Raw genomic sequence first — 25,690 nt, 5'->3', positions numbered from 1 at the left:
AGGTAACACTGCAGGTTGTAGTTGAGATGAAGAGGATTCTGAGGGAGGAGGAGAGATGGTTGGAAGAGCAACCAGAGCAGAGAGGGCAAAAGAAAAACTTAAAGGATCCTAATGCCTGATGTCCTATGCAAATCTCTTTTTGAATTGTCTTGTTGTTGAGAGGTGCTATACAAATACATTTAGTAGGAAACAGGTAGGAGTGGGAACAGGTAGAGAGAGACAAAAAGCAAAGGGAATCTAGGGTGAGAATTTAGAAGTGAGAAGGTGGTGGTAAAACAAAGAAACGTTACATATGTCTGCTCTCCTCTGGCATTTTAAAGAGGAAAGGAGGCTTCGGGAACGACGATGATAGAAATCAAATTAACGCTCCAGAAAAACTGTATGATTCTTTCCTCCCAGCCGTCCTCGCGCCGTAATAGCCTGATAATTGCACTTTAGTTCTCCGACATTCAGGCGGCTGGTTTCTCCTCGCCGCAACACACGACACCCCACACCCCGGCCGCACATTTGCATACTGGATGTGTCAGTTGCATAAATTACCACTGCCACTTTAAGCACTGGGCCGCCAAAATAGCAATCATTCTTCTAGAGCAAAGTGGCCCTGGTCTGTGTGTGTGTATGTGTGTGTGAGGTTGAGGCTATGGCTGCTCACTCCTGGATGCTTGTTATGACGATTAATATTATTCTCTGAAGCAGTCCTCTCTAATGGCCTGGCTGTATACCTTTCACTTCTCATTAGAATCACTGCAGGCTGTAATGACTCTAGTTCTATCTGTGTCTGTACCAGTGTCTGGTCCTGTGTGTGTGTGTGTGTGTGTGTGTGTGTGTGTGTGTGTGTGTGTGTGTGTGTGTGTGTGTGTGTGTGTGGCCGGAGATCCAGGATGAAGTCTGGTTCTGAGTTTATTACAGTTGATTGAAACAGCTCTGATCTATAAGCTCAGTTTCACATGTCTTTTTGCTTTATTTGTTTATGTAGTGTGTGTGTGTGTGTGTGTGTGTGTGTGTGTGTGTGTGCGCGCACATGTGTCATTTTTGTCTCTGCTGCTTTTTGTGTGTTTAGTTATGCAGGCCTTGTTGACAGCTGTGTGTAGCTGCAGCTTGCATCTATGGGAGTTGTTTCATGTCTGTTCACATTCATGCGTCTGTGCGTCTGTGCGTCTGTGTGTGTGTGTGTGTGTGTGTGTGTGTGTGTGTGAGAGTATGATTGTGTGTGTGCCTGTGAATTGAGAGAAGAGGCCGAGGGTTGACGGGCTGTTTGTTCTCCAGCTCATTGTAATTTGTTCGATACACACTAATTGCTCTAATTTGTCTGTCTTGTTTCTGTTTGCCTTTATGTTTGTGTGTGTGTGTGTGTGTGTGTGTGTGTGTGTGTGTGTGTGTGTGTGTGTGCACAGTCTCTGGATGGCTTTGTGTTCGTGGTCAGTCAGGAGGGACGTTTTCTCTACATCTCAGAGACAGTTTCTATCTACCTGGGACTCTCACAGGTAAGATGACCTCATTACACACACACACACACACACACACACACAGAATAATCCTTTGTATACAAGCGCATTTGCACACGTGCCTATCTTCTGCTTATGCTTTTATACCCCCTCCCGTGTGTGTGTGTGTGTGTGTGTGTGTGTGTGTGTGTGTGTGTGTGTGTGTGTGTGAATATCTTTGACTGCACTCTTTACGCTCATCTCTGGAGTGCAACTCTCACGGGGGCAATGCTACTCTCTCTCTACCTCTCTCTACCGCCCTCTCTCCCTCGCCAGGTGCTCACCTCTGTTGATTGCCTGTGGCCTCTTGTACTGTGAATGTTAAGTCCTGCCATTTTGCCCAGATGCATAAATAATAACAGTAATTACTGGCCCAGCAATCAAAGTGTCGCCCCAGCGCGCTGGGCCTGTCTAGGGGAACAAATCGATAGGCATCTTAAAAGCCACATTGATTGTAGGGAGGGGGAAAAACACCAAGGGGGATGGGAAGATAGATAGAGACAGCCTGAGAGAGAAAGAGAGGGGGAGGAAAGGAGGAGAGGTGTGATAAGAGAGAGATGTTTCGAAGTAAGAAGAATCTGTACAGCATGAGAGAGAGAGAAAGTTAGTGCTACAATAACAGAAGTATCTGAGTGTTTTTTTCAATGTGGAAATGTGCAGTGATTGAGTGTCTGCCCTTGGCGACATTGAAGGATAAGTTTGGATTTTTTTCTGCTCTCTCTTAGTACCACACTCACATGCTATATGTACATTGAAAGAGTAATTGGTCACTGTTTTCATTTCCCCCTGTCTGTACTGGCTGCGAGACGGCCACCTCCGAACACGACCGCAGTGGACAAAATCCACAGTCCTCGCTCTGTTTAGAAATGCTTTGTAAAGTAGAGTCAAGTGAACATCTGATAAAGTTACTGTCATTTTAGTATGAAATGACTGTAATGTATGAATATAATATGGGCAGTGCTTCCTTGCCGAGTCATGGCAGAGGGATACTTCCTGCTGGCTGCATGTACAGTATTTTTGTTTCCTGGACACCACACAGACGTAATGTGACTACAAGGACCAAGTGAATACCCACTTGATTAGTCTAACTCGGACTGCTAAAGCCTTATATGTTTTTTAGCAGAACTTTAAAGTGCATTTTTGCATAAAGAATGCAGAACCTTTTGATTTGGTTTATAGTTCAGCGTTGAATTTCACCCATTGATGGCACCCTTGCAACACCAGATGGATGTATTGTTCAGGCCATATTGTTCTTTAATTGTATTCCCAACTGTAACTGTGTTACCTGTGTTTGCATGCTATGATATAGCGCAACAGAGGGAAGGTTTGCATTGTCTCATTACTGACTAAGAGACTACTGCAAGTACTACTACGTGAAATCACCCTTTTTACGTTCCTTTATTCACGATGATGCAAAGCAGAAATCGCTGCGAGCAAGCTTGCTTCGGAGATGTCCTTGTTCGACTGCCTTAAAGAGCAATGTTTTGCTGTCCTCTTCAGTTCAAAGTTTCAAACCTGTTTAATCTCTAAATACACCCGGCATCACTGATAATAATCTTACCATTTGCGTTCATCACTTTTCCAAATAAGTGTGGGGTTTGTTCAAACAGTAGCTTAGAGTGTGGTCAGAGATGTGCTCTGTTACATCTGAAACCGCACCCAACAGTGATGTCACGGTGTACAGACACACCCTGGAGTACATGTGTACATCACTACAGGAAGGTGAGAAGTTAAACCCAGGAGGTCAGCAAAAACAAGATTTTCACAGGGTGTTCAGTTACTCTATAATATCGTATTCACGGTCTCCACCAGTATAGGAAACATGTTGGAGAAAACCTGCCATGGAGTTTCTTGGGACTTCACTTTGCAAAAAAAAAAATACATAAGAAAGATAGAATGGAAGAAGAAGTAACAAAATGGAAGATACAGAGAGACAGTTAGAAACATAGCGAACCAGACAGACAATTACGAGAAAGAAAGAAAACGAAGGAGTGGAATAGGGGTGAGAATGAGAGGCATTGGTAAAGAGGAGAGAGAGAGAGAGAGAGTCTCAGTGTGTAAATAGAGTTTAAATGTGCAGTAGGAATGAAATTCGCCTTGGGATTGCCTAGGTAAACAAGACAGCCGAGGCTTTGGTGGAGATGCTAATAAAACAGAGCTGTTCTTATCAGCTGAGCAGATGGCCTAACCCATCACATCTACTCAAACAGGGCCTGAGCCATCAGCATTCTAATGAAATTATTTATGATCAAAGATTACGTTCAAAACCTTGAACATACAACGCCACGTTTACCTTCCTGAAAAGATGAAAGCAGGCGGGGATCGAAGGGGTTTATGATGAGAAAGAGAGACATCCAGAAAGGGCAGATGGAGTTTGGTGTTGAGGAGATGGGTTAGGGAGTATATAGTGTGTTTATGGACATATATAACGAGAAAGAAAGGGATACAAAAAGAGAGAAAGGAAAGGTTGGAGGGAGGGAGAGGACAAAAACACTTGGAGGCAGACACAGGGGAGAGAGGAAGGACAGACAAACAAACGATGTTCTGAGTGAAAAAGTGTAACTGGTGGTTTGTTTTAGAGGGCATGTCGCCCCTGTGGACCGCCCCTGCCCTGCCGTCTCCTGTCCCCCCTCCGTCTGACCCCTCTGCCCTGGCTTACACCCTGGGCTTCTCCCCCGACAGGGGGGTTGCTTAGCCGGCTTAGCCCAGGTCAGGCACCTTGACCAAGGGCACAGCCTGCCGCCCACTCCCCTGGTGCCGGCAGGTATCATTTTTCTTCTCCCCGGGTCTCCAGGCCAGACTCACAGGGATGAACCTGGGAATGCCACGAAGCAGATGAGGAGAGAGAGGGGGTGAGAAGTAAGTAGAGGAGAAAAGAAAAGAATTGATGGAGTAGAGGAAGAGGAGACAAAGGTTGGCTAAGATGAAGAATTGGAGGGAGGAGAGATGGAAAGGACGGAGATGTAGGAGAAGGGGCTGGGAGGAGAAAGGAAAGGAATAAATGGGGTAAAGAGAAGGGAGGAAGGATGGTGGATTAAGGGAGGAGAGAATTGATCTGGGAATGGTTAGTATGCAGCCCCCCGCTCCCCCTCCCCCTCCCCCCTCTCCCCCTCCCTCCCTTTCTCCTCTCCCATCAGTCAGTGAGGGCGAGGGCTGAGAGTGTGTTGTGGACCACTGCCCGGATGCCTCATACATATTAAAGCCCCCTGCTATTATTTATATCATGTCTCTCCTTCCCCTGCTTGCTGCCCTCCTCCTCCCCACATCATCCCCAACGCACTGCCATACATACATGCAAGTACACACACACACACACACACACACACACACACACACACACAGATTCATGCAGGTGCACTGACAGACACCTACTCACACAAACAATGACACACAATGACACGTGGAGACACAAAAACAGACTGGTCTAGTCACATTCACAGAAAAACAGGCGCGCCGTGTGCTCGCATACGCACAAACACACACACACTCAGAGAGATTTGAATGATCTCAGTCTCTCCTCACGTCTTTCCTTCGCGCCACATTCCATACCTGTTTTTATGTCTGAGCCTGACTCATCCTCTCAATCGCTCCGTCTCCTTCTCATCTTCTAGTTTCTGTCTGATCTTTTTTCAATCCCTCCCTTTTGCCTGTGATGGAGTGATATTACTCGGATAGGTCTTAAGCCGGGTAAAGCCCTTAAGGACCTGTTTGCCTCTCTGCCTTGTTTTCCAATACCACAGGGCCAGGGGATTGTGTCTCTTTCAGATGGCTGGTCCAGTGTTCTGAGCAGAGGTAAATTTAGTCCTTGTTTAAAAAACGACAAGAATTCCCTTTGCAGAGGAATCGCTATTCATACAACACAGACACCTTGACCACTGATAGATAGATAGACAGACAGACAGACAGACAGACAGATAGAATCAGTAATACCTAAAGCACCATTTACCTAAAGCATCCACAGTTTTACAAATCAGACCCATTCCATTTACTTGTCAAATGCCCAGCCTCTTAATGCCTAGAAACTCTTAGTTTTTAAACATTAATGAATGAGTCAGTTTTGATGTCAGAGTCAAAAGGAATGCGGCAGAAAAACCCAGCACCTAGTAATTACACTGCTGATGTTATATCTGCATAATGAAGAGAAGAGGGATACAAAAAAAAACAGTTATCCTGTAGATTCAGGGTGTTGTGAAGTATTCCACGCATCCCCTTTAATACACAGGATATTTATTTAAGGGCCCTAAACATTACGGACCATTACATTTAAAAGATGTTTTATGAAATGAAAAATAATTTGCAGATATACGTTTTATTAAGAGAGAGTTACAGCTCTGACTTTGTCCTCCTTTTTCATACAATCACTCAATTTGATTGATGGTGCTATCTATGGTTAAACACTGTAAGACCAGCTTCATACGACTTAAAGCAGCTATAATACATATTTTTATAATAACATTGTGTCAAACGAGTGTGGAAAGGGTCGCTCGTAGTGATTAACCTGCAGAGAATCATCACCTGAATCTGCAGCTCCCCTCGACTTTACGGAGTGTTCTAGTGAGTTTCAGCTCATTGTTTTGCTGTCCACCCGCAACTTTACTGTTTTGGTTCGCCCTCACCGCTCTCATAAGGTCATGCTTAGCACCAAACAGCAGACAGACACAGTTAGTCACTAACTGGTGAACAAAGTGGAGCATTTAGAAGCTAGAGAGACCAAATAGATAGACCAAAAACAGAACTAAAAGGGGAGTAAATATTATACTAAGATTCAGCAATTGGCCAGAAACACAACTTCAAATGAATGATAATGTTGCTCCGTAACTGCTAGATGTTTGAATAAGCAACTGTTAAGGTGATGATATGTCAATGTTGTGTTCATATGCAGGTCACAGTGAAACAGAAGTTTCAAAATAGTAGTTACAAAATAAATTTAAATCAGCGCCCCAGAGTTCAAGATAAGCCATCAAAATTATTTTTACAGGAAGAGAAAAGAGAGATTTTAATATAAAAACACTTCAAACTGAAATGATTTTAATGTATATTTAGCATGTAACAAGAGATGAACAATGAACACAGGGAAATAGGAATAGAAATTCACTGGGTCTTTAAACTGGTAAAGACATATGCCCTCTGTGTTCAGTATTTTAATTGATGAGGCCTTCATATCAGGGCGTCCAGTGGCATAGATGCATACATTATGCAGGGAACTTTTTTTTTTGTGCACTTCTCTTTCTCTGTGTTTCTTGTTTTTATCTCTACTGTTTCTTTAAAAGAAAGGAGAAAAAATAATCTTATTTGCATTTTGGCCTAAATAGATATCTAAATAGGTTCATATGTCAGTAGGTAGCCATCTTCACATATCTTTAGGTAAGTCTGATAGTAGCACATCTTTTCATTATGTAGGGAAATTGCTCCACATGGTGCCTATCAAATCTAGTATTTAATTATATGTTGGTTGCAAATACAGGACATCCCTCAAGAGATTAAGCTCTACATGTCGGGCTAAGAACCTCTAACCCTTTGCTTATCCTGCCTCACTCGGTGGGGTTTCCTCCATCTTTGCCCCACTCCATTCACTCATCTTCCACCTCATTCCTCCGCTCCCGCCTTCCCTGTTCCCGCTCCTTCCTCTCCCCCGGCTGTGATGTCCTTGAGGGCCTGCTGAAGCTCCCATAAAGCCTGCAGTAAATGGCTCTAATCCGGTAATAAATGGCTGTGTCCTACAGACAAGGGTGTGAGGCTGCTGCAGCCACGGCTTTATCAGATGGAATGGTATTGGCACACACATACACAGACACACACGTACATTCACATATGTAATAGAAGCTACATTAATGTGTGTAAGCATGCATAGGCTTTCTCCCCCCTTTCTGTTTTTCACACTCACGCATACACACACACACACACACACACACATACACGCGCACACAGACACACGCACACACACTCATTCATTTATACAGCTTCAGATGGAATCACACCTGCTCCGATTGTGCTGCTTTTATGGATGCCATGCAAGAGCAGCGCCATTATTACCTTTAAATGATTAGAGATGCGACTATGATGCATTATGATGATAGGATCATATAGAGCTGTATGAGCTGTTGCGTTGCTCTTTATGCCTGCCGGGATAGACTGTAACTGAATGAAGGAGCAGGGAGGGACACAGGGAATAAGAAGAATAGTAATGTAACCTTTAGAGATACTTGGAGTTCACCTGTTTTTAATCAGCAAATACAATTGATTTTTATCTCCCCTGGTTTTATTTGTGTAATACTGTAGTCACTTGGTCCTCTGAGACTGAACGTGTGTGTGTGTGTGTGTGTGTGTGTGTGTGTGTGTGTGTGTGTGTGTGTGTGTGTGTGTGAGAATGTCTTACAACCTCCACGCTTCTTGTTGAGTTGTAACCCAGAGTAGTGCTTTCATTTTCCTGCCATAATGTGTATTGCTTTTTCGTGTGTGTGTGGGTGCTCATGTGCAGTCATTTGTGCTGTAAGCCTCAGTTTTTGATCAGCATATGTGTTTCTCTTCAGGTGGAGCTGACCGGCAGCAGTGTGTTTGACTACATCCACCCGGCGGACCACGTCGAGATGGCTGAGCGGCTGGGAATCAGGCCGCATCTGAGGGCCGAGGCCGGCTGCCACACGGGCCCCGAGAGCGCTTCCAGTTCTGCATCCACCTCCTCCCTGGCTGGTACCCCTGAACCCGGTACTATTAATACTGTCAATTTATAGAGAGAAAACTTGAAAATTGAATTCATGACAGATTCGGTAGGATGGATATTTGTTTTATATTTTTACCTCTTCTTCTCTCATCCTCAACAGCTCCGTCTAGTCCTCATTCTCCTGCTGATGAGCCTCCCGACCGCGGCTACTTCATCCGCATGAAGTCCACGCTCACCAAAAGAGGCCTGCACGTCAAGTCGTCTGGATACAAGGTACAACTTTTCTGAGGAAATAATACCTCATAATTTAAAAACATACTTTGTATTATGCTTACTTTCCTATTACCCTGCTTGTTCTTGGGATGGTAAAATAACAAGGAGAGCCTTGTCATTTTGTTTTGCACGGCCATTGTTTCATAGCAGTGTCAAGTTGGTCGTTTTCAGTGTGTTTTATGGCTTTGACCTTATATCACACTGGTCCCCTGCATACAACAGTCAGTTTACTGCATTCGCTGCTGTAAAACTGTGCTGCTGCATTCTTTAGCTTGGAATCTGACTTTGTATTGTGTTTATGTTAAATATATATATTTATGAACAGTGTTGGGAGTAACGCGTTACAAAAGTAACGCAATTACAGTAATGTATTCCTTTTTGCTGTAACGCAGTAATATAACGCATTACTAATTAAATTTAGGTAATATTATACTCGTTACAATCTCAGTAACGCGAGTTACAATGCATTTTAACGCAACATTTAGTGGTGCATTGGTTTTTTTAAGAATTCACCAACACCGCGACACATTTCTTCACAGGAAAAAAAAAAAGCTGTATTAGTTTCCTGTCACTGTATTCGATGGTTGAGATGACTGCAGAGACAAATACATTTGCGAGATGGATATTATTTTCAGGAGTTATTACGCTGCGTTGAAGTGAGCTGTCCTGTTTCTGTTCCCGTGGTCAGAGCCAGAACCAGAGACGGTACGGACAGCATGTATGTCCCAACAGGTGACGGTACGTCAGCGGCTGACAGATATAAACATGTCGGGAATTAATGTTGAGGTTTGCTACACGTAAATATCATTGCATTTTATCAGCCGTAGAGAGTAACTATGCCTGTAGTGGAATGGCTTCGAATGACGACCAAAAGCGCTTGTCTTTTACTGTGACCATTTACTGTTCAATATGTTGCAGTTTTACAAACAAGAAAGTGAACAACTTCAGCCTGACAGACATGTTGCTTCTCAGTAAGCTAGCAAGAGTAGGCTACACAACAGACAACTTCCGTGTAGCCTACTTCAAAATAAAAGCACTTCCTGTGACGGTTCGCAGTAAAACTAAATTACTGTTAAATAAGGTTGTGTAGGCTACCTTTTCACTAATCAGCTGTAAATCAAGTACTGTAAATAATGATAATAGTGAGTTTTAATCACACTATAATTGAACATTTCCTTTAGAGTGTTTTAACCTAAACAACATGAATTTCTTATTCAAGTGCTATAAACAAACATTTTACAACAATGCCGTACTTTTAATTGAGTATTTTCATTTTCTCCTACTTGCCTATTATATGTTTTACTTATCTATTTTTTTTATAGATTTAGTTACTTTGCATATTTATATTAATTATACAAAATATGAATAATCTATGATGTATTAAAGTGGATAAAGAGGAGACTTTATTGATCCGGTGGTGAAATTCACAAGCTAGCTGCCAAATCAAACATCCCCTGTTATTTTGGTGAAAGTAACTCAAAAGTAATCCAAAAGTAGTGCAACGCATTACAATTCAGAGACAGTAATATTGTAATATAACTAATTACTCTCAAATGACAGTAACTAGTAATCTATAATGTATTACATTTTGGAAGTAACTTGCCCAACACTGTTTATGAATGTTATGTTCCCTTTGTTGTTGCTGTTATTTTCTACATCCTGAGTTGTGTAAGTGTCTTGCAATGCAAAGAATGAGCTTCTGTGAAAGAAATACATAACTGATGTCTTCTCTTTGTCAGGTAATCCATGTGACGGGACGAATCCGCTGCCGCCCTGCACTCGTGCCGGGCTCTACGCGCTCAGTGCGTCGACCGATTGGTTTAGTCGCACTGGCACACACCCTTCCGCCCTCCACGCTTAATGAAGTCCGCATGGAGAGCCAAATGTTTGTCTTCCGTGTGAACATGGACCTACAGGTCACATATTGTGAGAACAGGTAAGAATTTTGTCTGTGTTTTGAAATGTAGCGGTATGGACATTGAATACATACAAAAAAGTATATTTTGTCTTTACAGGATCTCAGAGTATATGGATCTGACCCCAGCAGAGGTGGTGGGACACACCTGTTACCACTTCATCCATGTAGAAGACCTGGAAAATATCCGGCAGAGCCATGAGGACTGTGAGTCACATCCATATGCATATGTAGTACATGGAATTCATCCCCCCCCCTTATTCTACACAGTGTCTGAACTTCAGAAAGAGCCTGTTGAAATTTCATTCTGTCCTGTTGCGATAGGCGCCCTCTGCTGCCATCATCATGAACTGCCAGCGCAATAACGGTCTTCTCTGTCCTCTCCCGTGTTCTGTTATCTTTCCATCTTCCGCCCGTCTCCTCTTAGTGCTGAGGAAAGGTCAGGTGGTGACTGGTTACTACCGTTGGCTCCAGAGGAGAGGAGGCTACCTGTGGATCCAGTCCAGTGCCACCGTCTCCATCAACCACAAAGCTCCACATGAACGCAACGTCATCTGGGTCAACTACATCCTGAGGTCAGTACAACCACAGCCTGTGCTCCAAGACTGCTGATATGAACCGAGTTTATGTATGAAGGCACCATACTGTGTACAGATATTATTTGAAGGGATAGGTGATGAAATGCAAAGGGATTATTGGAAGAGTTTCACCCGCTCCAAAATATGAACTGAAGATCTCTAAATAGTGAAATCAAAGCAAAGCCCATTAGCAGTTATTTTACATTTTTGTATTGAAAATAACAAACAATTATTATAAATTATAAGATGACAAAAAAATGTAGGTATTTTGAGTCATTTTGTTTTATAGATTTTAGATGTATTTATTTTTTTGCTGCCCTAACAGATCAGATCACAGAAGAGATCTAGTGAATGAATTTATTTAATTGATGTTTGTCCAGTTAAAATGAAGCAGGTTCTTATCACGTTAGTGAGATAATTCAATTTTACAGTTTTACAAGCTTAATGTTATGATAGATTTTTGTAAGTTTTTTATAAAAAAAAATTGTAGAGTTTAAAATGTTTTATAAAAAAAATAATAAAAAGTAAAAGTTATCACTCTTGCAGAGTCTGTAATGCTGCTCAGCCGTCTGTAAACAGCAATGCAGCATTACTTACTCACTATTTAATGTTACATTACTTTAAATTGGATTTCAGAAGGCTTTTATTAAGGAACATTCAAGACTCTGCACCTTTGTTTCACATTATCCTTTAAATGTCGTATCACTTTTGTTTAAGGCTTTATTTATTTACTCCACAGACAAAACAACTGCAGTAACCTCAACAAAATATGCTTTCCCCTCATTTCCCTCTAGTATACACACACACACACACACACACACACACACACACACACATACACACACACATATTCACCCAGACACTGATGCAAATACATGAACACATAGTACACACACAAACACAGTACATAGCACAACGGCAGAGCAGTCAGACAAAAACAAGAGGAGTAGGCTGAATTTCAATGCTAATTGGACTGAAGCTATATAATTACAACAAATGGATGTCAGAATTTTGGGGCTGAATGGTGTTTTAGTTAATTAGTGCTGTAATTACAAGAGCTCATTAACTTCTCCAACAGCCTCCTCCTTGTCTGAGCTTAACTGTGTATGTAGGCTGTAAGGTGGGCTGCTGAGTGGGGCTGTGTGTGTGTGTGTGTGTGTGTGTGTGTGTGTGTGTGTGTGTGTGTGTGTGTCTTGAAGTGCGGGGTCTGCCTATCTGTCTGTTTGCGCGTGTCGGTGCTTGTGTATGTGTGATAAGGGCTGTTGTTGGAGAACTGGGTGGATGTGTTGGGTAGAGGTTAGAAAGGTTTGAGGCAGTTTGGCTATTGGAGGTTGTTATTAGGCTGATTATATGTTGTTTCCATCTCTAAGTATTCACTCAAATCAGCTCGGCACTAGAGTTTTTTTTTTTTTTATAAAGCTGTAAATGGCCTTTAAGTGGTACATGATCATTTGTGTATACGTCCACGTTTTTTTCCCCTCCATCTCTCCTTTTTCATCCATCTGTCATCCATGCAGTCGAACAGAGATGCCTGACACTCCCCTGGATATACTGCAGCTACCAGAGAATGTGAGAGCAGAGCGACTTCGAGTTAGCTCGTCCCCCACCGACAGCTCCCCGCAGGCCCGAGGTAGGATGCAACACACACATTAGTAACTTCCCATAATGCCCGCTGACACACAGACACACCTGCCTGTGCTTCTTTTTATCATAAAAATCTCCCTTCCTCCTCAGGCACGCAGCCATTGAAGAGCTCAGTGGGGAAGAGTGACCTCGACACTAAAGGCAGAGAGAAATTCACCACCGCTGCCATCCAATCAGAAGACAGGAGGAAGCGCCTGCTGAGGTCCGACCCCGAGGGTGCTCCTCCCGAAACCCGTCGCAGACTGGAGGAGCTCCGCCACACAGAGGAGAGTGTATCAGCCTCCTCTGACCTGGCAAGCGAAAGCGAGGGGGAGGAGGAGGAAGAGACAGAGTGGGACCAGGGGGGAGACAGTGACAGACTGAAACAGGAAGACACTGGAGGAGGTAAACAGAGTAGGGGAGGAGAGACCCCCACTAGAGGGGAGAGGGGGAGCAGGGTGCACAACGGCCGGGCTGTGATCCAGCAACTGAAGAGTGTAGTGACCCCGTCTCCCCTGGCTGGCAGCCCCAGCATCAAGACTGAACACGAAGCCCTGACCACCGGGGGGCGCTGGGGGTCACACACACAAACCTCCACCTCCCACACACACACCACACAGCCCCAACCCTCACATGCACACACACCCTCCAGCAGCCTCAACGGCGACAGCCCCACCACCCCAATCCCCGACTCTTCTTCCAGCAGTGAGGCCCCCCCAAAAGGGTTGTTCACTCCCCCGTCCCCAGCTCTGTCCCCCGCCATGTCCGTGTCCTCCCCACTGCCCCGTGAGGACAGGATTGTGTCGGGGGTGGTCAGTCGGAGCAGTGGCGGTGCAGGTAGCACTCCTGACTTTGAGCTGCTGCAGAGACTGGCTGCAGGCGGCGCAGCGGGGCGGGTCCTCTTCCACCCCCTTGCCCTCGGCCCGCAGGGCCCTCAGAGCCTCTACGCTCCCAGCACTATTCGCTACGCTCCACCTGAGCTGCCCCCCTCCCACCACCACGGCTTAGAACACAGCGATGGCCTGCAGCTACGCTCGGACCACCACAAGGGACCCCCGCCAGCCTTCTTCCCCCACCTACAGCGGTTGGCTGGCTTACCACCCTTCAGTGGTTTCTCCCCGTCTGACAGCCCTTTCTCCTCCGGCCTGCCCTTCTGTATGAATGGACTGAGGGGGGCTGCAGGCTCCGAGGAGGACTGAGACTCAGACAGGAGGAGGTGAGAGGAGAAGATAAAAATGAAGAATGGAGCAGAGAGACAGACCAGAAAGAGACATTGTAAAGGGCAGGAGAGACAGAAGTGGCAGGACATTAAGCCTCTGAGGATATTACTAATTGGACAATGAGTTGAATAACTGCGATTTAAAATATGTGACAAGTCGCTGCCATAGGGAATTATTGTGTCTGCCCATTGTGGACAAGTGACAGTGACTCTCAGAGAAAACAGGACATGGAAACTTTTGACTGGTTGTCCCTCAAGACTTTTCGTCTCAACAATTATGAACTCTGCTCTGTGTCTTCCTCTAGATGACTGTGTTGATTTCTGTCTCTTCCACTCAGAGAAGCCATATTGTATATAGAGACAAAACCATAAAGACCCTCAGCTCAAATCCTCCTCACTGTCACTCCAATTAACCCAATTAACCCTAAAGCCAGTAGAAAGAGATGGACACTTGTCCGTAGGAATGAAAGCGACTTTGGAATATACATTTTTATTATTGCAGTATTATACAAATCATCTCTTACACTGAGATCCAGGTGAGAATTTGATTATAGGGTTCAAAATAGACAGAGAAAGCCCTCTGGTGTTTTTGTATTGAGATTTAAAATGATAATGATAAAAAGAAATCCAAGTATTCATGAGTCAGCCATACTTAAAGCACACTGTTGGGACAAAAGTATGAATAATGTAGTCCCAGACATTCCATTATATATAAGGGAAGAAAATGCAATGCAGACAGGATGTTATTTCTGTTGTTTGGTTATCAGAAGATTGTTTGTTTAACTGAGTATTAATTATAGTATATTCTGTATGATGCTGCGGTTGTGTTTGTGTATGAAAGCCATATTCTTGTTGTTTTTTTTTTTTATTGATGATTTTTTTTGTCACCAGATAAAACGGGGGGGGGGGAGGATGGTGTGAAAGTTGTGTCTAGACAAACAAACGTTTTATTGGAGGTACAATATCATCCAAACACCTTTTTTTTATTATTCTCTAAAAAAAAAAAAGATCTTTCTGAAAATGTTTTTAGGAGGGGAAATGGTGCTGGACACAAGTGTTTGTCATCATTTAAACCTCTGTGTTTTTTTCTGAGCACTTACTGAAATTTGTTCTAGTGTGAACTCAAAGCACTTCATCACTTAGCACTCACTCACACAGTGTAGTAGAGGGGATGAATAGTCATTCAAAAAGGCAGATAAATAAACAGACCATGAGAGGTCAATAAAAAAATAACCTTAGAGTTATGCTGATTTTGGTTTCAGTTCATCTCAGTTCATTGGAATTACTCTTAGGACTGAAAAAAACAAAACATACAAAATGCTATATACAAAAAAAAGAAATAACAGTTTTTTAATCAGTGCTTAAACTGAAATGAGTCACAAACAAGTTGGCAGTTGTCTAAAAGATGCCCAGACAATTGAGAATGTTCATTCCAAAATGTGACCCTTTTTGACAAAATGTTGGTATCAATACAGCCATAACACTGACATTGATATAAATACTCAGAAATAAACATCAGATACTTCTCTAGCACTTTGGAATAAAGTCCTTCAAACTGATCAAAATACACAGATTTGTAAAATCTGTTGAAAGCCAAGTCTTCAAAATGATCCACAAAGCCAGACACCGTATGTACAATGTTATTGTTTCTCTTCCAAAATTGAGATTATGGTGGACTGTCTGATCTGAGGGCTCAGTTTATGTGGAAATCTCTAAAGTTCTGATGTCTGACAGAAAAAAAAGAAGAAAAAACATTTTTTAATTGTTCAGATCCGACGTGCACTACACACCCATACCGTAGCTGGCACATGCAAATATGTGTGAGCGCACATATTCTCGGGTGTTTAATGGTATAACGTGTGTATGATTGCGTGCGTGTGCGTTTGCTTGTTCAAGTGTGTCTGTTTTTGTATTAAATAGCTAACCCCTTGCCCATCACTGTGAATCTAACGTTATCCCCCCATCTTTGTGAATACTCCACCCACTCATCAAATAAAATGAACAAATGTAAAAAGAAAAACAGTGATACAGATGACCATAACAATAAAATATTCCAGTAGAGGAGCACAACTCAAGGCTTTGTTGTTTGTTTCTTGCTTCTGTATAACACATAAACTCAAAAATTAAGATATATTTGAAATGGCATGATCCAATTTATTTTTTACACAGTAAATTAAGGTGTCATATGTGATTCAAATAGATAATTTGGGGAACATTTTAAGGTAAAAAAAAAGTTTGTTCTACACTACATTTGCATGCAGTAGATTGATTTGTCTTAAAATTAGTTACTTACATCTTCACAAACCATCAATATTTCAGGCATATAGCAGACATTTATGTACAGCCTTTCACTATACGTGTGAGACTAACATCAATTCAAACAACGCACAGCCAAAATAACAAATACAAATCGGCGGTAGAATAAATATAATAGATGTACTGTGTCACTGCAGGTCGTTATCTGCCATCAACAAAGCAGGTGGGCGATCTTGCAACACGCAATAAAACATACAATAAAACACAATGGTATTGATCCTTAATAAAAAATAAAGTAAAATGTGGAGCAGGTGAGAGTGACCCTGGCATGAAGCAGGGCATCATTCGAGGGTCTTGGATTTAACAAAGATCTAAATTAGTCTGAAGTGAACACAAAAGCACAGCGAGTACATGGAGAGCGTCTCACTTATGAGAGACTATATGCGGACATGCATCACCGTGTGTGTGTGTGTGTGTGTGTGTGTGTGTGTGTGAGTGTACACTGGTGGTTTGCTTGTGTGTCTGTGCGTGTGTGTGTGTGTGTATATCTCCATGAATTTGCGAGTGTGTGTGCGTGTTGTCTGAAGCAGCCCCAGGGAGGGGCTCTGACATTGAAGACGGGTTAAATCCTGTTTTACATTCAAGTGGCAGGCCCTAGTTCATTAGAGTGAGGATCATTCCTCCTCAAGACCAAAGGAAGCGCATACTAAACAAGAGCAGTTGTTGGGGAGAAAATGCCATTGTACGTGCAAAACCGTATGTACTGTATAAGTGTGTCAGTGTGTGTGTGTGCGCTGATGTGCTGGGAACGGAGCTGCACAATAACCTCTGGTTTCGTCTTAATATCTTCTTTTCTGTGGAGTACAGTTTTTATATAGCAAAGTAAAGGTGCTTATTGTACAGTGCAGTATTTGTGTCAATGTGTGTGTGTGTGTGTGTGTGTGTGTGTGTGTGTGCAAGTCATGGCAGCTCTCCTGACTGTTTTCTACTCAGCCTGTCATTGAGTCACCCATATGCCCTCTCTGTCACTAACTTTGATGGCTTATCTTACCCCCTGAATTGGAGTCGTGCTCCCGGGGGAAATACCTTAGCACATGTAAATGCATTTGAAAGAGTAAAAATATGGGTAGGAATAATAGAGTGAGGGATGGAGGGAGACACCCAGACAGCTTTCACCTGACATGGGCTTACTACACCTCCACAACTCTCTTTCCTCCATTTCTCCTCTGCTACCGCTACTATTTTTTTTTGTCAATGTATCCCAACAATCTCCTCTTTCTCCTCTCAGCCAGGAGAAGGCCAATCCATACTTAATGCAGTTCTCAAAGCAGACGCTTTGATCCATACGCGTGGCATTTAACACCTGAGAGCAGATGAGCAATCTGCTCTCAAAATAAGCAGAGGTTATGGCTCCTAGTTTCAGCGCTGGGAGTGTAGATGTGCAGCTGAGGTTTAGAGATGAATGAGGTTAGACTTGGACTTTGGAGCTGTGGCTGGCGTTGTGGTTTCAGTAGCTGCTCGGAGTCTGGGGTGGATGGTGTTTGTCAGTGAGGGCGCGTCTCCTGCCTCTGGGTGCCCTGCCCTTTAGACGCGCCAGGCCTCAGGAGCCTCCTGCATGCCAAACAGACCTGTGCAGTCAGATGCAGCCACGGAGGAGAGACGCTGAGAGGAGCGGAGGGAGGGGAGGAGAAGCGAACGTGAGGAGGAGTCCAGAGAGAAAGGACTCGAGGGCGAAAGGGTAGAAGAAGATCTGAGGGAGAGAGTAGAGGAGGGAGGAGAGGGGCCTTGAGGGGAGGCGGTAGGGGTGCTGGTCACACTGCAGCAGCCATCTAGACACACCCTGCATGTGAAACACAACTGCACTGAAACGCCCTGGTAATCAGCGAAGGAGAGGTGGGAGGAGAGGAGAGTGAGAGTGAAGGAGAAGAGAGGAAGGAAGAGAGGGTGACTCTGAGGTGAGTCTCAACAGCGGCACTGTGTCGATGGACGCGAGATATCACAGACCTTCGCCCTAACCCAGTCAGTGATAGTTATCGCAGACAAAGCCCCCCCATCACCAACACTCCCACACACACAAACACACACACACACACACACACAGCAACCACCACATGCTGCTCAGCTCAGTTCATATATTCATGCATGCTCGCTCATTATAAAAATGATGCATGTACAGCATGTGTGTGTAGACAGTTGTACATATTTTGACTCCTGCTGGACTCTGGCAGCACTTACACATTTAAATTTGTTTATTTTTAAAGATCGAGGAAAGAGATGTTTTTATATTTTTTCTCTGTTTTTGATGACAGTGTGTGTAGGTATTTAATTATGGAGTGTGTGTTCTCTGAATGAGTACTTTCAAATCTCCTAACTAATATTGAGGACACTGAGGTTGTGTCCTTTGTACTTTTTCAGGGAATTTACTGTCCTGAATGGTCTTTGGTATTTTTTGCCCCCAATGTCTCCTCCCAGGCAGCGCGGCAATGGTTATGTTTAGGGTTAAGGTTAGGGTTAGCTGTCTGGAAGGTGCCGTTGAAGGCAAAAAATACCACTGAGCGTTGAATGATAAAAAAGAGAGACCTTCTTTTGGTGTAGAAGGGTGTGTTGGTGGGACCATGCCAGATTAACTAGTTAGGAGGCTCCTATTGACCCCCACCTTTCTGCTCATTATGTACAGTGAATTCAGCATTCAGACCCCTCCACTTTTTTCACATTTTGTTAAGTTGCAGCCTTATGCCAAAATTGTTTCCGCCATGATGACAGAGAAAATAGAGTTTTTGCAAAAACTGAAATGTCACACTGGCATGCTGTAAGTATTCAGACCATTTGCTATGACAGTTAAAGTTTAGCTCAGGTGCCTCCCATTTCTCATTGAGACGGTTCTACACCTTTATTGGAGTCCACCTGTGGCAAATTCAATTGATTGGACATGATTAGGAAAGGCACACACACCTGTCTACATAAGGTCTCACAGCTGACAATGCATATCAGAGCGAAAACAAAGCCATGAGGTAGAAGGAACTGCCTGCAGAGTGCAGAGACAGGATTGTGTCGAGGCATAAAGGAAGGCCTCAAAACATTTCTGCTGTATGAGCACAGTGGCATCCATAATTCTGGAAAAGTTTAAAACAACCAGGACTCTTCTTAGAGCTGGCTGCCCAGTCAAACAGCACTCAGGGGCGAAGGGTCTTGGTAAGAGAGGTGACCAAGACCTTGATGGTCACTCTGGCTGAGCTCCGAAGATCCTATGTGAAGATGGGAGAAAACTTCCAGAAGGACAACCATCACTGCCAATCTTGGCTTTTTAACAGAAGACTCTCCTCAGTGAAAGACACATGAAAGCACCTAAAGGACTCTCAGACTGTGAGAAACTTAAGAAATTCTCATGTCTGATGAATCCAAGATTGAACTGTTTGGCCTCAATTCTAAGCATCATGTCTGGAGAGGAAACCCAGCACCGCTCATCACCTGCAAAATGCCATCCCAGCATGAAGCATGGTGGTGGCAGCATCATGGGGACCGGTCAGGGTTGAGGAAAAAATGAACCGAGCAAAGTACAAAGAGATCCTTAATGAAAAGCACTCAGGACCTCTGACTGGGCCAAAGGTTTGTCTTCCAAAAGCACAATGACCCTAAGCACACAGCCAAGACATTGCAGGAATGGCTTAGGGACAACTCTGTGAATGTCCTCAAGTGGTTCAGCAAGAGCCCGGACTGGAACCCAATCAAGCTTCTCTTGAGAGACCTGAAAATGGCGGTCCACTAACGGTCCTCATCCAACAGAGCTTGAGAGGATCTGCGGAGAAGACTGGCAGAAAATCCCCAAATCCAGGTGTGCAATTCCTGTCACATCATATGCAGGAAGACTCAAAGCTTTAATTGCTGCCAAAGGTGCTTCAACTAAGTATAGAGTTAAGGGTCTGAATACTTGTGATATTTTATTAGTAAATTAGAATCTAAAATGCTGTTTTTGTTTTGCATTTGTAGAGTATTGAGTGTAGATGAAGGTAAAAATTCTCCAAACTCCCCAGTGTACAATGCACACAATACACTATAAACGGCAGCTTCATTATATAAGAGATCAAGAAACCAACCAGCACGTCTATGCAGTAATACTACATGGCCCCAAAAATGTTTGTCTGTTTGTTAATTTCACTTACACATTTATTCAGGATCCCTCAGACTTATCTGGTGACCCCTAGGTTGGGAACCACTGGTCTATCTACTGTAAATGTAAAAGCAAATAAAGCACACACTGAAGTTTTGACTGTCAGCACAGATTTCTTCTCACTTTATTACTGTCTGTACACTCCGGTGCACTGAAAGTGGTGCACACAGAAACAATAGTGAACCCAATTTGCGCACTCAAACTCATCAACCTTTTTATATATATATATATATATATATATATATATATATATATATATATATATATATATATATATATATATAGTGATTACCAGGAGTGAAATCCACTCAAAATGTAAAATGGGTATGGTTACAATAAGTACTGTACATGTATATCAACAATACAGAGCCAAATGTATAACCAAAGAAAAGAATCTGTGCTTACAAAAAATGACATCACAGGGTGACTTAAACCTATTGTAAAATAAATTATCGTAAGCCCTCATTGATAAAAAAAAACACAAACCTGAAGCACGCACATAGTTTATGACCATTCTTTCTAGCATTTCACAACCAGCTTGTTTTATTTCAATATTTTAAGAAAACTTCAAGTCAATCAGTTTATTATGTTGAACAAGATAAGACAAATGGTCTAAAAATGATTGCAGACGGTGCAGTGATAACTAAACGTATATTAACAGATATGTTCTCAGTGTGTCTTTGCAGTGTTCCTGATAATAAGTCAATACAATTTTCACACAGTTTGAAAATGTAAGTGAAGCAGCTTTGAATATATCTAAGAAATCTTACAAAAAGGCTGATTTATTCACCAAAAGTGAATGCAGTCAAACTACCAAATATTCAGCATTTTCTGACCAGTTTTCCAAAAGGTCTAAAAGGTCTTCAGCAAAACCATAATTTTTTACATCAACATAACAATAAACAATAAGTCTGCGTCATGATAGACTCACAGCCTACACATGAACATGTAGGCTGCTTGCACGCGTGTGCACACACAAACACGCATACATACATACAAATAAGGGGAAGCCCTGAATCAAAGCCACACATACGTCCTTTCCATCCAAGATGTCTTACTAGATGTCTACTTGTTCGGCCCCTTGCCATCACTGTCCTCACTGTCGTGATGTCTGCTGTTGTGGGAGCCACGGTAACCCCGGTGTTCACGCCTCTCGCGGCACTCCCGGCACTCATCCTCATCCTCTCCCTCCTCCCCCTCATGGATGATCTCTACCTCCAGGCGGCCGATGTAGAGAGATACTGCACAGAGCCAGAAGAGGGCGACGCTGCACACCGTGGCGCTCTGGAGCAGCAGCGCTGGCACAGACAGCAGCATCATCCTCCGCAAGGTAAAAAGGCTGCCAATGTACGAGGCACTGCCAAAAGACACACACACACCTCCCAGGATAAAGAAGGCTGAGGAAAAACAGATTGACATGGTATTATTGTAGAGATCCAAATAATTTTATCACTGTAATTAAATCTTTTAACATAAAGTAGAATATGTCCTTGGCTAAAAAAATATTTTAAATGATATATATATATATAAACCCTTATTTCTACTGCTTTTGGTCATTAACTATTCATTTGCTGAATCAAAAAATAAAATCTATTGCAAGGTTCTCTTAGAAATTGATCTTTAGGGCAAACAATGTTTGATACAAATTCTGTAGTTAAATAAAACATTCTAGTTATTTCATGGACACTCATTCATTTTCAAGTCTTTTTCTTAAATCCACTAGTTTTAAAGAATTCAGCACTATAGCATCCCTTTGTTACTAAGCTTGAATCACAAGCTGCTACTGTTTGTTATTGCACTACCATAGAGCTTTGGCTACAAGTGTGCTGACTGGCAGCTCCGCTGTACATAAAACACAGTGTTGGGCCTGTACCATATCCTGCTTCTCGTCCCACTTCGCTCTGGACAAATGCGATGACTCCGATCCCAGTCGCTAGCAGACCGTTTCTGAACCACGAGAGGAACCCTGCAAAACAGTCAAAGCCAGGAATAAACAGCTGACACATTACAGCCCGACCAGAGATCTGTGCAGCAGAGCCAGAATCAGTTTACATGCAAACGATGATAGAATGACTGCCTTTGTTTTCATTACTGCCATGTTTTTCCATAACATTCTATTAAGTTGGACTATTGTAAGACTTGTAAAACAAAATGTGATACAATAAGCATACCTAGATAAGATGCTGTCCCTAATGGATGGGTGGGTGCACCTCTCACACCCATCTCCCTTTCTGAGCAAGACGTCAGGAGAACTATCAAGAATGTGAACACCAAGAAAGCAGCAGAACCTGACAGCATCAGTGGGTGGGTCCTCAAACTGTGTGCTGATCCAACTAGTGCCAGTGTTCACAATGATATTCAGCCTGTCACTGGCTCAGTTTGCCATACCCACATGCTTCAACAAGTCCACCATCATTCCTGTGCCCAAGAAAATAAGACCAGACTGCCTGAATGACTATTGCCCAGTAGCACTCACCTATGTAGGGATAAAATGCTTTGAAAGACTGGTCAAGGATTACAACTGCTCTTCACTACCCAGCACAGTGGACCAATTACAGTCTGCCTACCGTCTCAACCGATCAACGGTAGCTAGCACACATCCTCCACACCACCCTATCTCACCTGAAAAAGAAAGGAAGCTATGTGAGATTGCTGTTCATTGACTACAGTTCAGCACCTCAAGGACCTGGGATTAAACCCCTCACTTTGCATGTGGATCCTTGACTTTCTGACAGATCGACCACAGATGGTGAGGGTGGGCGGACACACCTCTTCCACCCTCATCCTTAACACCGGAGCACCCCAGGGCTCTGTTCTGAGTCCCCTGACATACTCCCTGTACAAACACACACAACTATATATATATATATATATATATATATATATATATATATATATATATATATATATATATATCCAACTGAAGTAATAGTATGTTCTTCCTCTTGCCTGTGCTGCCTGCTAGGGCTGCACGATATGAGGAAAATATGTGATAACATTATTAAATATCACGATAACGATATTACTTGCGATAAATAAACATATCAGTACTCTGCTACTTTAGGTATTCTGCTAAAATACAATAAATTGCTTGTTGAATTTCAAACAAATGAACGGAATTAATTTCCCAAATTCTTTTATTGAATTGAATATAAAAGGCACCACTAAAAAAAGAATGACAGTTACATTTTAATGTGCAGTTTTCTACTGATATTTCTGTCAACTAATACAAAAAATTGAAAAGACAATGTGTTTATTGCCCAGTTGACATGACGATTAAAAGAAAATGTATTGTGCAGCTCTGCTGCCTGCACATTCCTCTCTCCCTGCCGCCTCCCTCCTCAGAGCTAAAATAAAGTTCTAATTCCAATCTGAACCACAGTGTCACGACCCATCACTGTGACAGGCTGAAACCCTGTCAATCAAGAAATAGCTCAATCATTCCCTCCACTGGACGATACATTCTCATTTTTCACAAAACTTCCCCCCCTCTGACCTTTTTGTTATTGTCGTTATGTCATTGTATAATACAAGTCTAACTCAATGGGCCTTTTTCACGGAAGACATTTTTACCTTACACAGTATGAAAAGCACCAAGTGTAAATAATCAAATTAATGATAGCTGAATTCCATTTAGCTGCTTGGATTTCAGGGTCCTGGTAATTGTGCATGCTGGCTCACTGCCCCTCTCACTGGGACACCTAAATAGAATGGAGCTGTCGTTAATGTTATTAGTGACATCTGTTCTTAATGTCTGCTTTGAGAAAGATATATTGAAACCTACTTGAAACCTATAATACATTTTCCATCTCTAGCTGCACCCAAATAATAATAATGTCAACCAGTAATTTCCACCAGCGGTTAAAGGTGAAACATACCATCGCTGGATGGATGTGTCCAGAAAGGCAACATAATAATGTTTCATCCCGGGGCGGGGACGATTTGCTACTCGTGTATTACACCTGTAAGGCAACTGCTAAATGATAGGCCTATCAACGCTGATGTATGAGGTTGAGGGTTTAATCTAGACAAAAGTTACATTTCCAGCATGACTGTAGTCGGGTTACCTGTCTCGTGGGACTTTCTCAGCATCTGCCAAAAATAAAGAATACTATTAGCAACATCAACTTCTAATGTAATCAGTGTCGTAAGTTGACTTGTAAAATGTAGCTAGTCTATCTATTGTAGATTTACAGTAACTGTTTCTCAACAGGTAAGGAAACGAAAGCAAAAGCAGCTGTGACAATTCAGCCAGTTTAAAGCTCACTCCATGATCTGAATGAACACTTCCCTACCAAAGCGTCCGCCTTGTCGAGGTCTGTGAGCGGGTACTGCTGCTGCTCCGGCCCCCTGCTCTTCACCCACGGTCCCTTGTCTCCGAGCCGCAACCGGGACGAGCCGTGCAGCCTCCGCAGCGGGACTCCGGCGCAGGGAGGCCGAACCAGCTTCACGTTCCGGACAAAGTGGGACACGGCCGGCGGCAACTGCCTTCTCATGAACAAACTCAGGAAAGCCATAACATTACGAGTCCCAGCTAGCTAAAAGAATACTAGCTAAAAGCACAACACGACCCCCGCATGCCCTGTGAACTCTCACCGGTCAACGATAAACCCGGAAGAGTCTCCCGTAAAGCACGATGCCATGAAAAGGTAAGAGGAATTAATTCAGCGCCATCATGCGACTGACGGGGATTAAACACAGCGGAATTATAGACAAGGTCATTTGAGTTCATTTTAAACGACAGCTGGTTTTTATTTTTATTTTATTTTTTGTTTTGTACGTTTGTTTATATCGATATCCCTCCTTTAAATCATATAAAACAACATGCTCTTGCATATGTACGCCACACGAGGGCGTCAGAGTACAAGGTAATGATTTATGGTATGTTCAGATATATTTATTTTTATTTCACATTTCAAACAGGCCCACAATGCAGACAGGAAACAACCAAATAAAATAATTTCAACTTAAAAATATAATCAGAGAAAACCGAGGCAAAAAGAGGAATTGACAAGGCATTAAAATAAAAAGTAGAATACAATAAACATCTTAAACATAAAATAGAGCCCTTATAAATCTGATTTAATAAGTTTAGATTTTCTTGTCATAGTGTGGACCCTTTCAACAAAAAAGCAGGTACTAAAATATAAAATAAAAAATGTTTCTTAGGGACCTTTTGGACATATTTGAAAAATACAAAATAAATAAAAAATGTAGACTACCTGTATTTCAATTTGAAGGAACAAGCTGATACTGACTATAGTTTACAGATGTGACAGTGTCAGGGTGTGCCAAACATCTTCAGAGGACCTTAAAGGGGAAAATCAACAATTTGTGAGAGATAAAGAATATGTATTCTTTCTTTGCAAATCACATCAAATACAGAAGTGTGTGTGTGTGTGTGTGTGTGTGTGTGTGTGTGTGTGTGTGTGTGGCCTCTTCCTGAGGGTCTTTTGTCTTTTTTGGCCCGCTGGGACCCAGAGAGGCCGCGCCTGTCATACCTGATTGTTTAG

At 42.7% G+C, this 25,690-nt stretch overlaps 2 protein-coding genes across 6 annotated transcripts in view; one reads left to right on the top strand and one right to left on the bottom strand.

Annotated features, from left to right (window-relative positions):
* The window catches only part of npas1 (neuronal PAS domain protein 1), a 66,871-nt gene extending 51,043 nt beyond the window's left edge, over nucleotides 1-15,828 (top strand). For all 4 annotated transcript variants that reach the window (XM_031296699.2, XM_031296698.2, XM_036001204.1 and 1 more), the window contains 8 exons: nucleotides 1,395-1,484; nucleotides 8,015-8,189; nucleotides 8,306-8,418; nucleotides 10,158-10,354; nucleotides 10,434-10,540; nucleotides 10,761-10,908; nucleotides 12,429-12,541; nucleotides 12,646-15,828. In XM_031296699.2, the coding sequence (XP_031152559.1) occupies nucleotides 1,395-1,484; nucleotides 8,015-8,189; nucleotides 8,306-8,418; nucleotides 10,158-10,354; nucleotides 10,434-10,540; nucleotides 10,761-10,908; nucleotides 12,429-12,541; nucleotides 12,646-13,733 (2,031 nt within the window). In that variant the 3' untranslated portion in view covers nucleotides 13,734-15,828. The remainder of the gene's footprint in view (nucleotides 1-1,394; nucleotides 1,485-8,014; nucleotides 8,190-8,305; nucleotides 8,419-10,157; nucleotides 10,355-10,433; nucleotides 10,541-10,760; nucleotides 10,909-12,428; nucleotides 12,542-12,645) is intronic.
* Nucleotides 15,829-20,646: 4,818 nt separating this feature from the next.
* Nucleotides 20,647-24,831, bottom strand: tmem160 (transmembrane protein 160). Of its 2 annotated transcripts, XM_031296709.1 has the most exons (4): nucleotides 24,473-24,831; nucleotides 24,245-24,269; nucleotides 22,051-22,143; nucleotides 20,647-21,574 (listed from the first exon to the last, which is right to left on the bottom strand). In XM_031296709.1, the coding sequence occupies exons 1-4, from the start codon at nucleotides 24,692-24,694 to the stop codon at nucleotides 21,243-21,245; spliced, it is 672 nt and encodes a 223-aa protein (XP_031152569.1). In that variant the 5' UTR covers nucleotides 24,695-24,831; the 3' UTR covers nucleotides 20,647-21,242. The 2 variants fall into 2 exon arrangements, with proteins under 2 accessions (XP_031152569.1, XP_031152570.1); XM_031296710.2 differs by lacking the exons at nucleotides 24,245-24,269; nucleotides 24,473-24,831 and adding an exon at nucleotides 22,349-23,012.
* Between the last annotated feature and the right edge of the window lie 859 nt (nucleotides 24,832-25,690).

The sequence above is a fragment of the Sander lucioperca genome, chromosome 5, assembly GCF_008315115.2.
Source record: "Sander lucioperca isolate FBNREF2018 chromosome 5, SLUC_FBN_1.2, whole genome shotgun sequence".
In the NCBI taxonomy this organism is placed as follows: Eukaryota; Metazoa; Chordata; class Actinopteri; order Perciformes; family Percidae; genus Sander; species Sander lucioperca.
The sequence above is the reverse complement of the archived record's forward strand: the minus strand, read 5'-3'. Positions and strand labels throughout refer to the sequence as shown.

Bases quoted from the DNA above. Each gene is read 5' to 3' on its own strand.
- tmem160 (XM_031296709.1), bottom strand. From the start codon at position 24,694: ATGGCTTTCCTGAGTTTGTTCATGAGAAGGCAGTTGCCGCCGGCCGTG. The intron at 24,270-24,472 runs GTAGGGAAGTGT...TATTTTTGGCAG, and splicing joins TCGACAAGGCGGACGCTTTG to ATGCTGAGAAAGTCCCACGA. The intron at 22,144-24,244 runs GTAACCCGACTA...ACTGTTTTGCAG, and splicing joins GAGAAAGTCCCACGAGACAG to GGTTCCTCTCGTGGTTCAGA.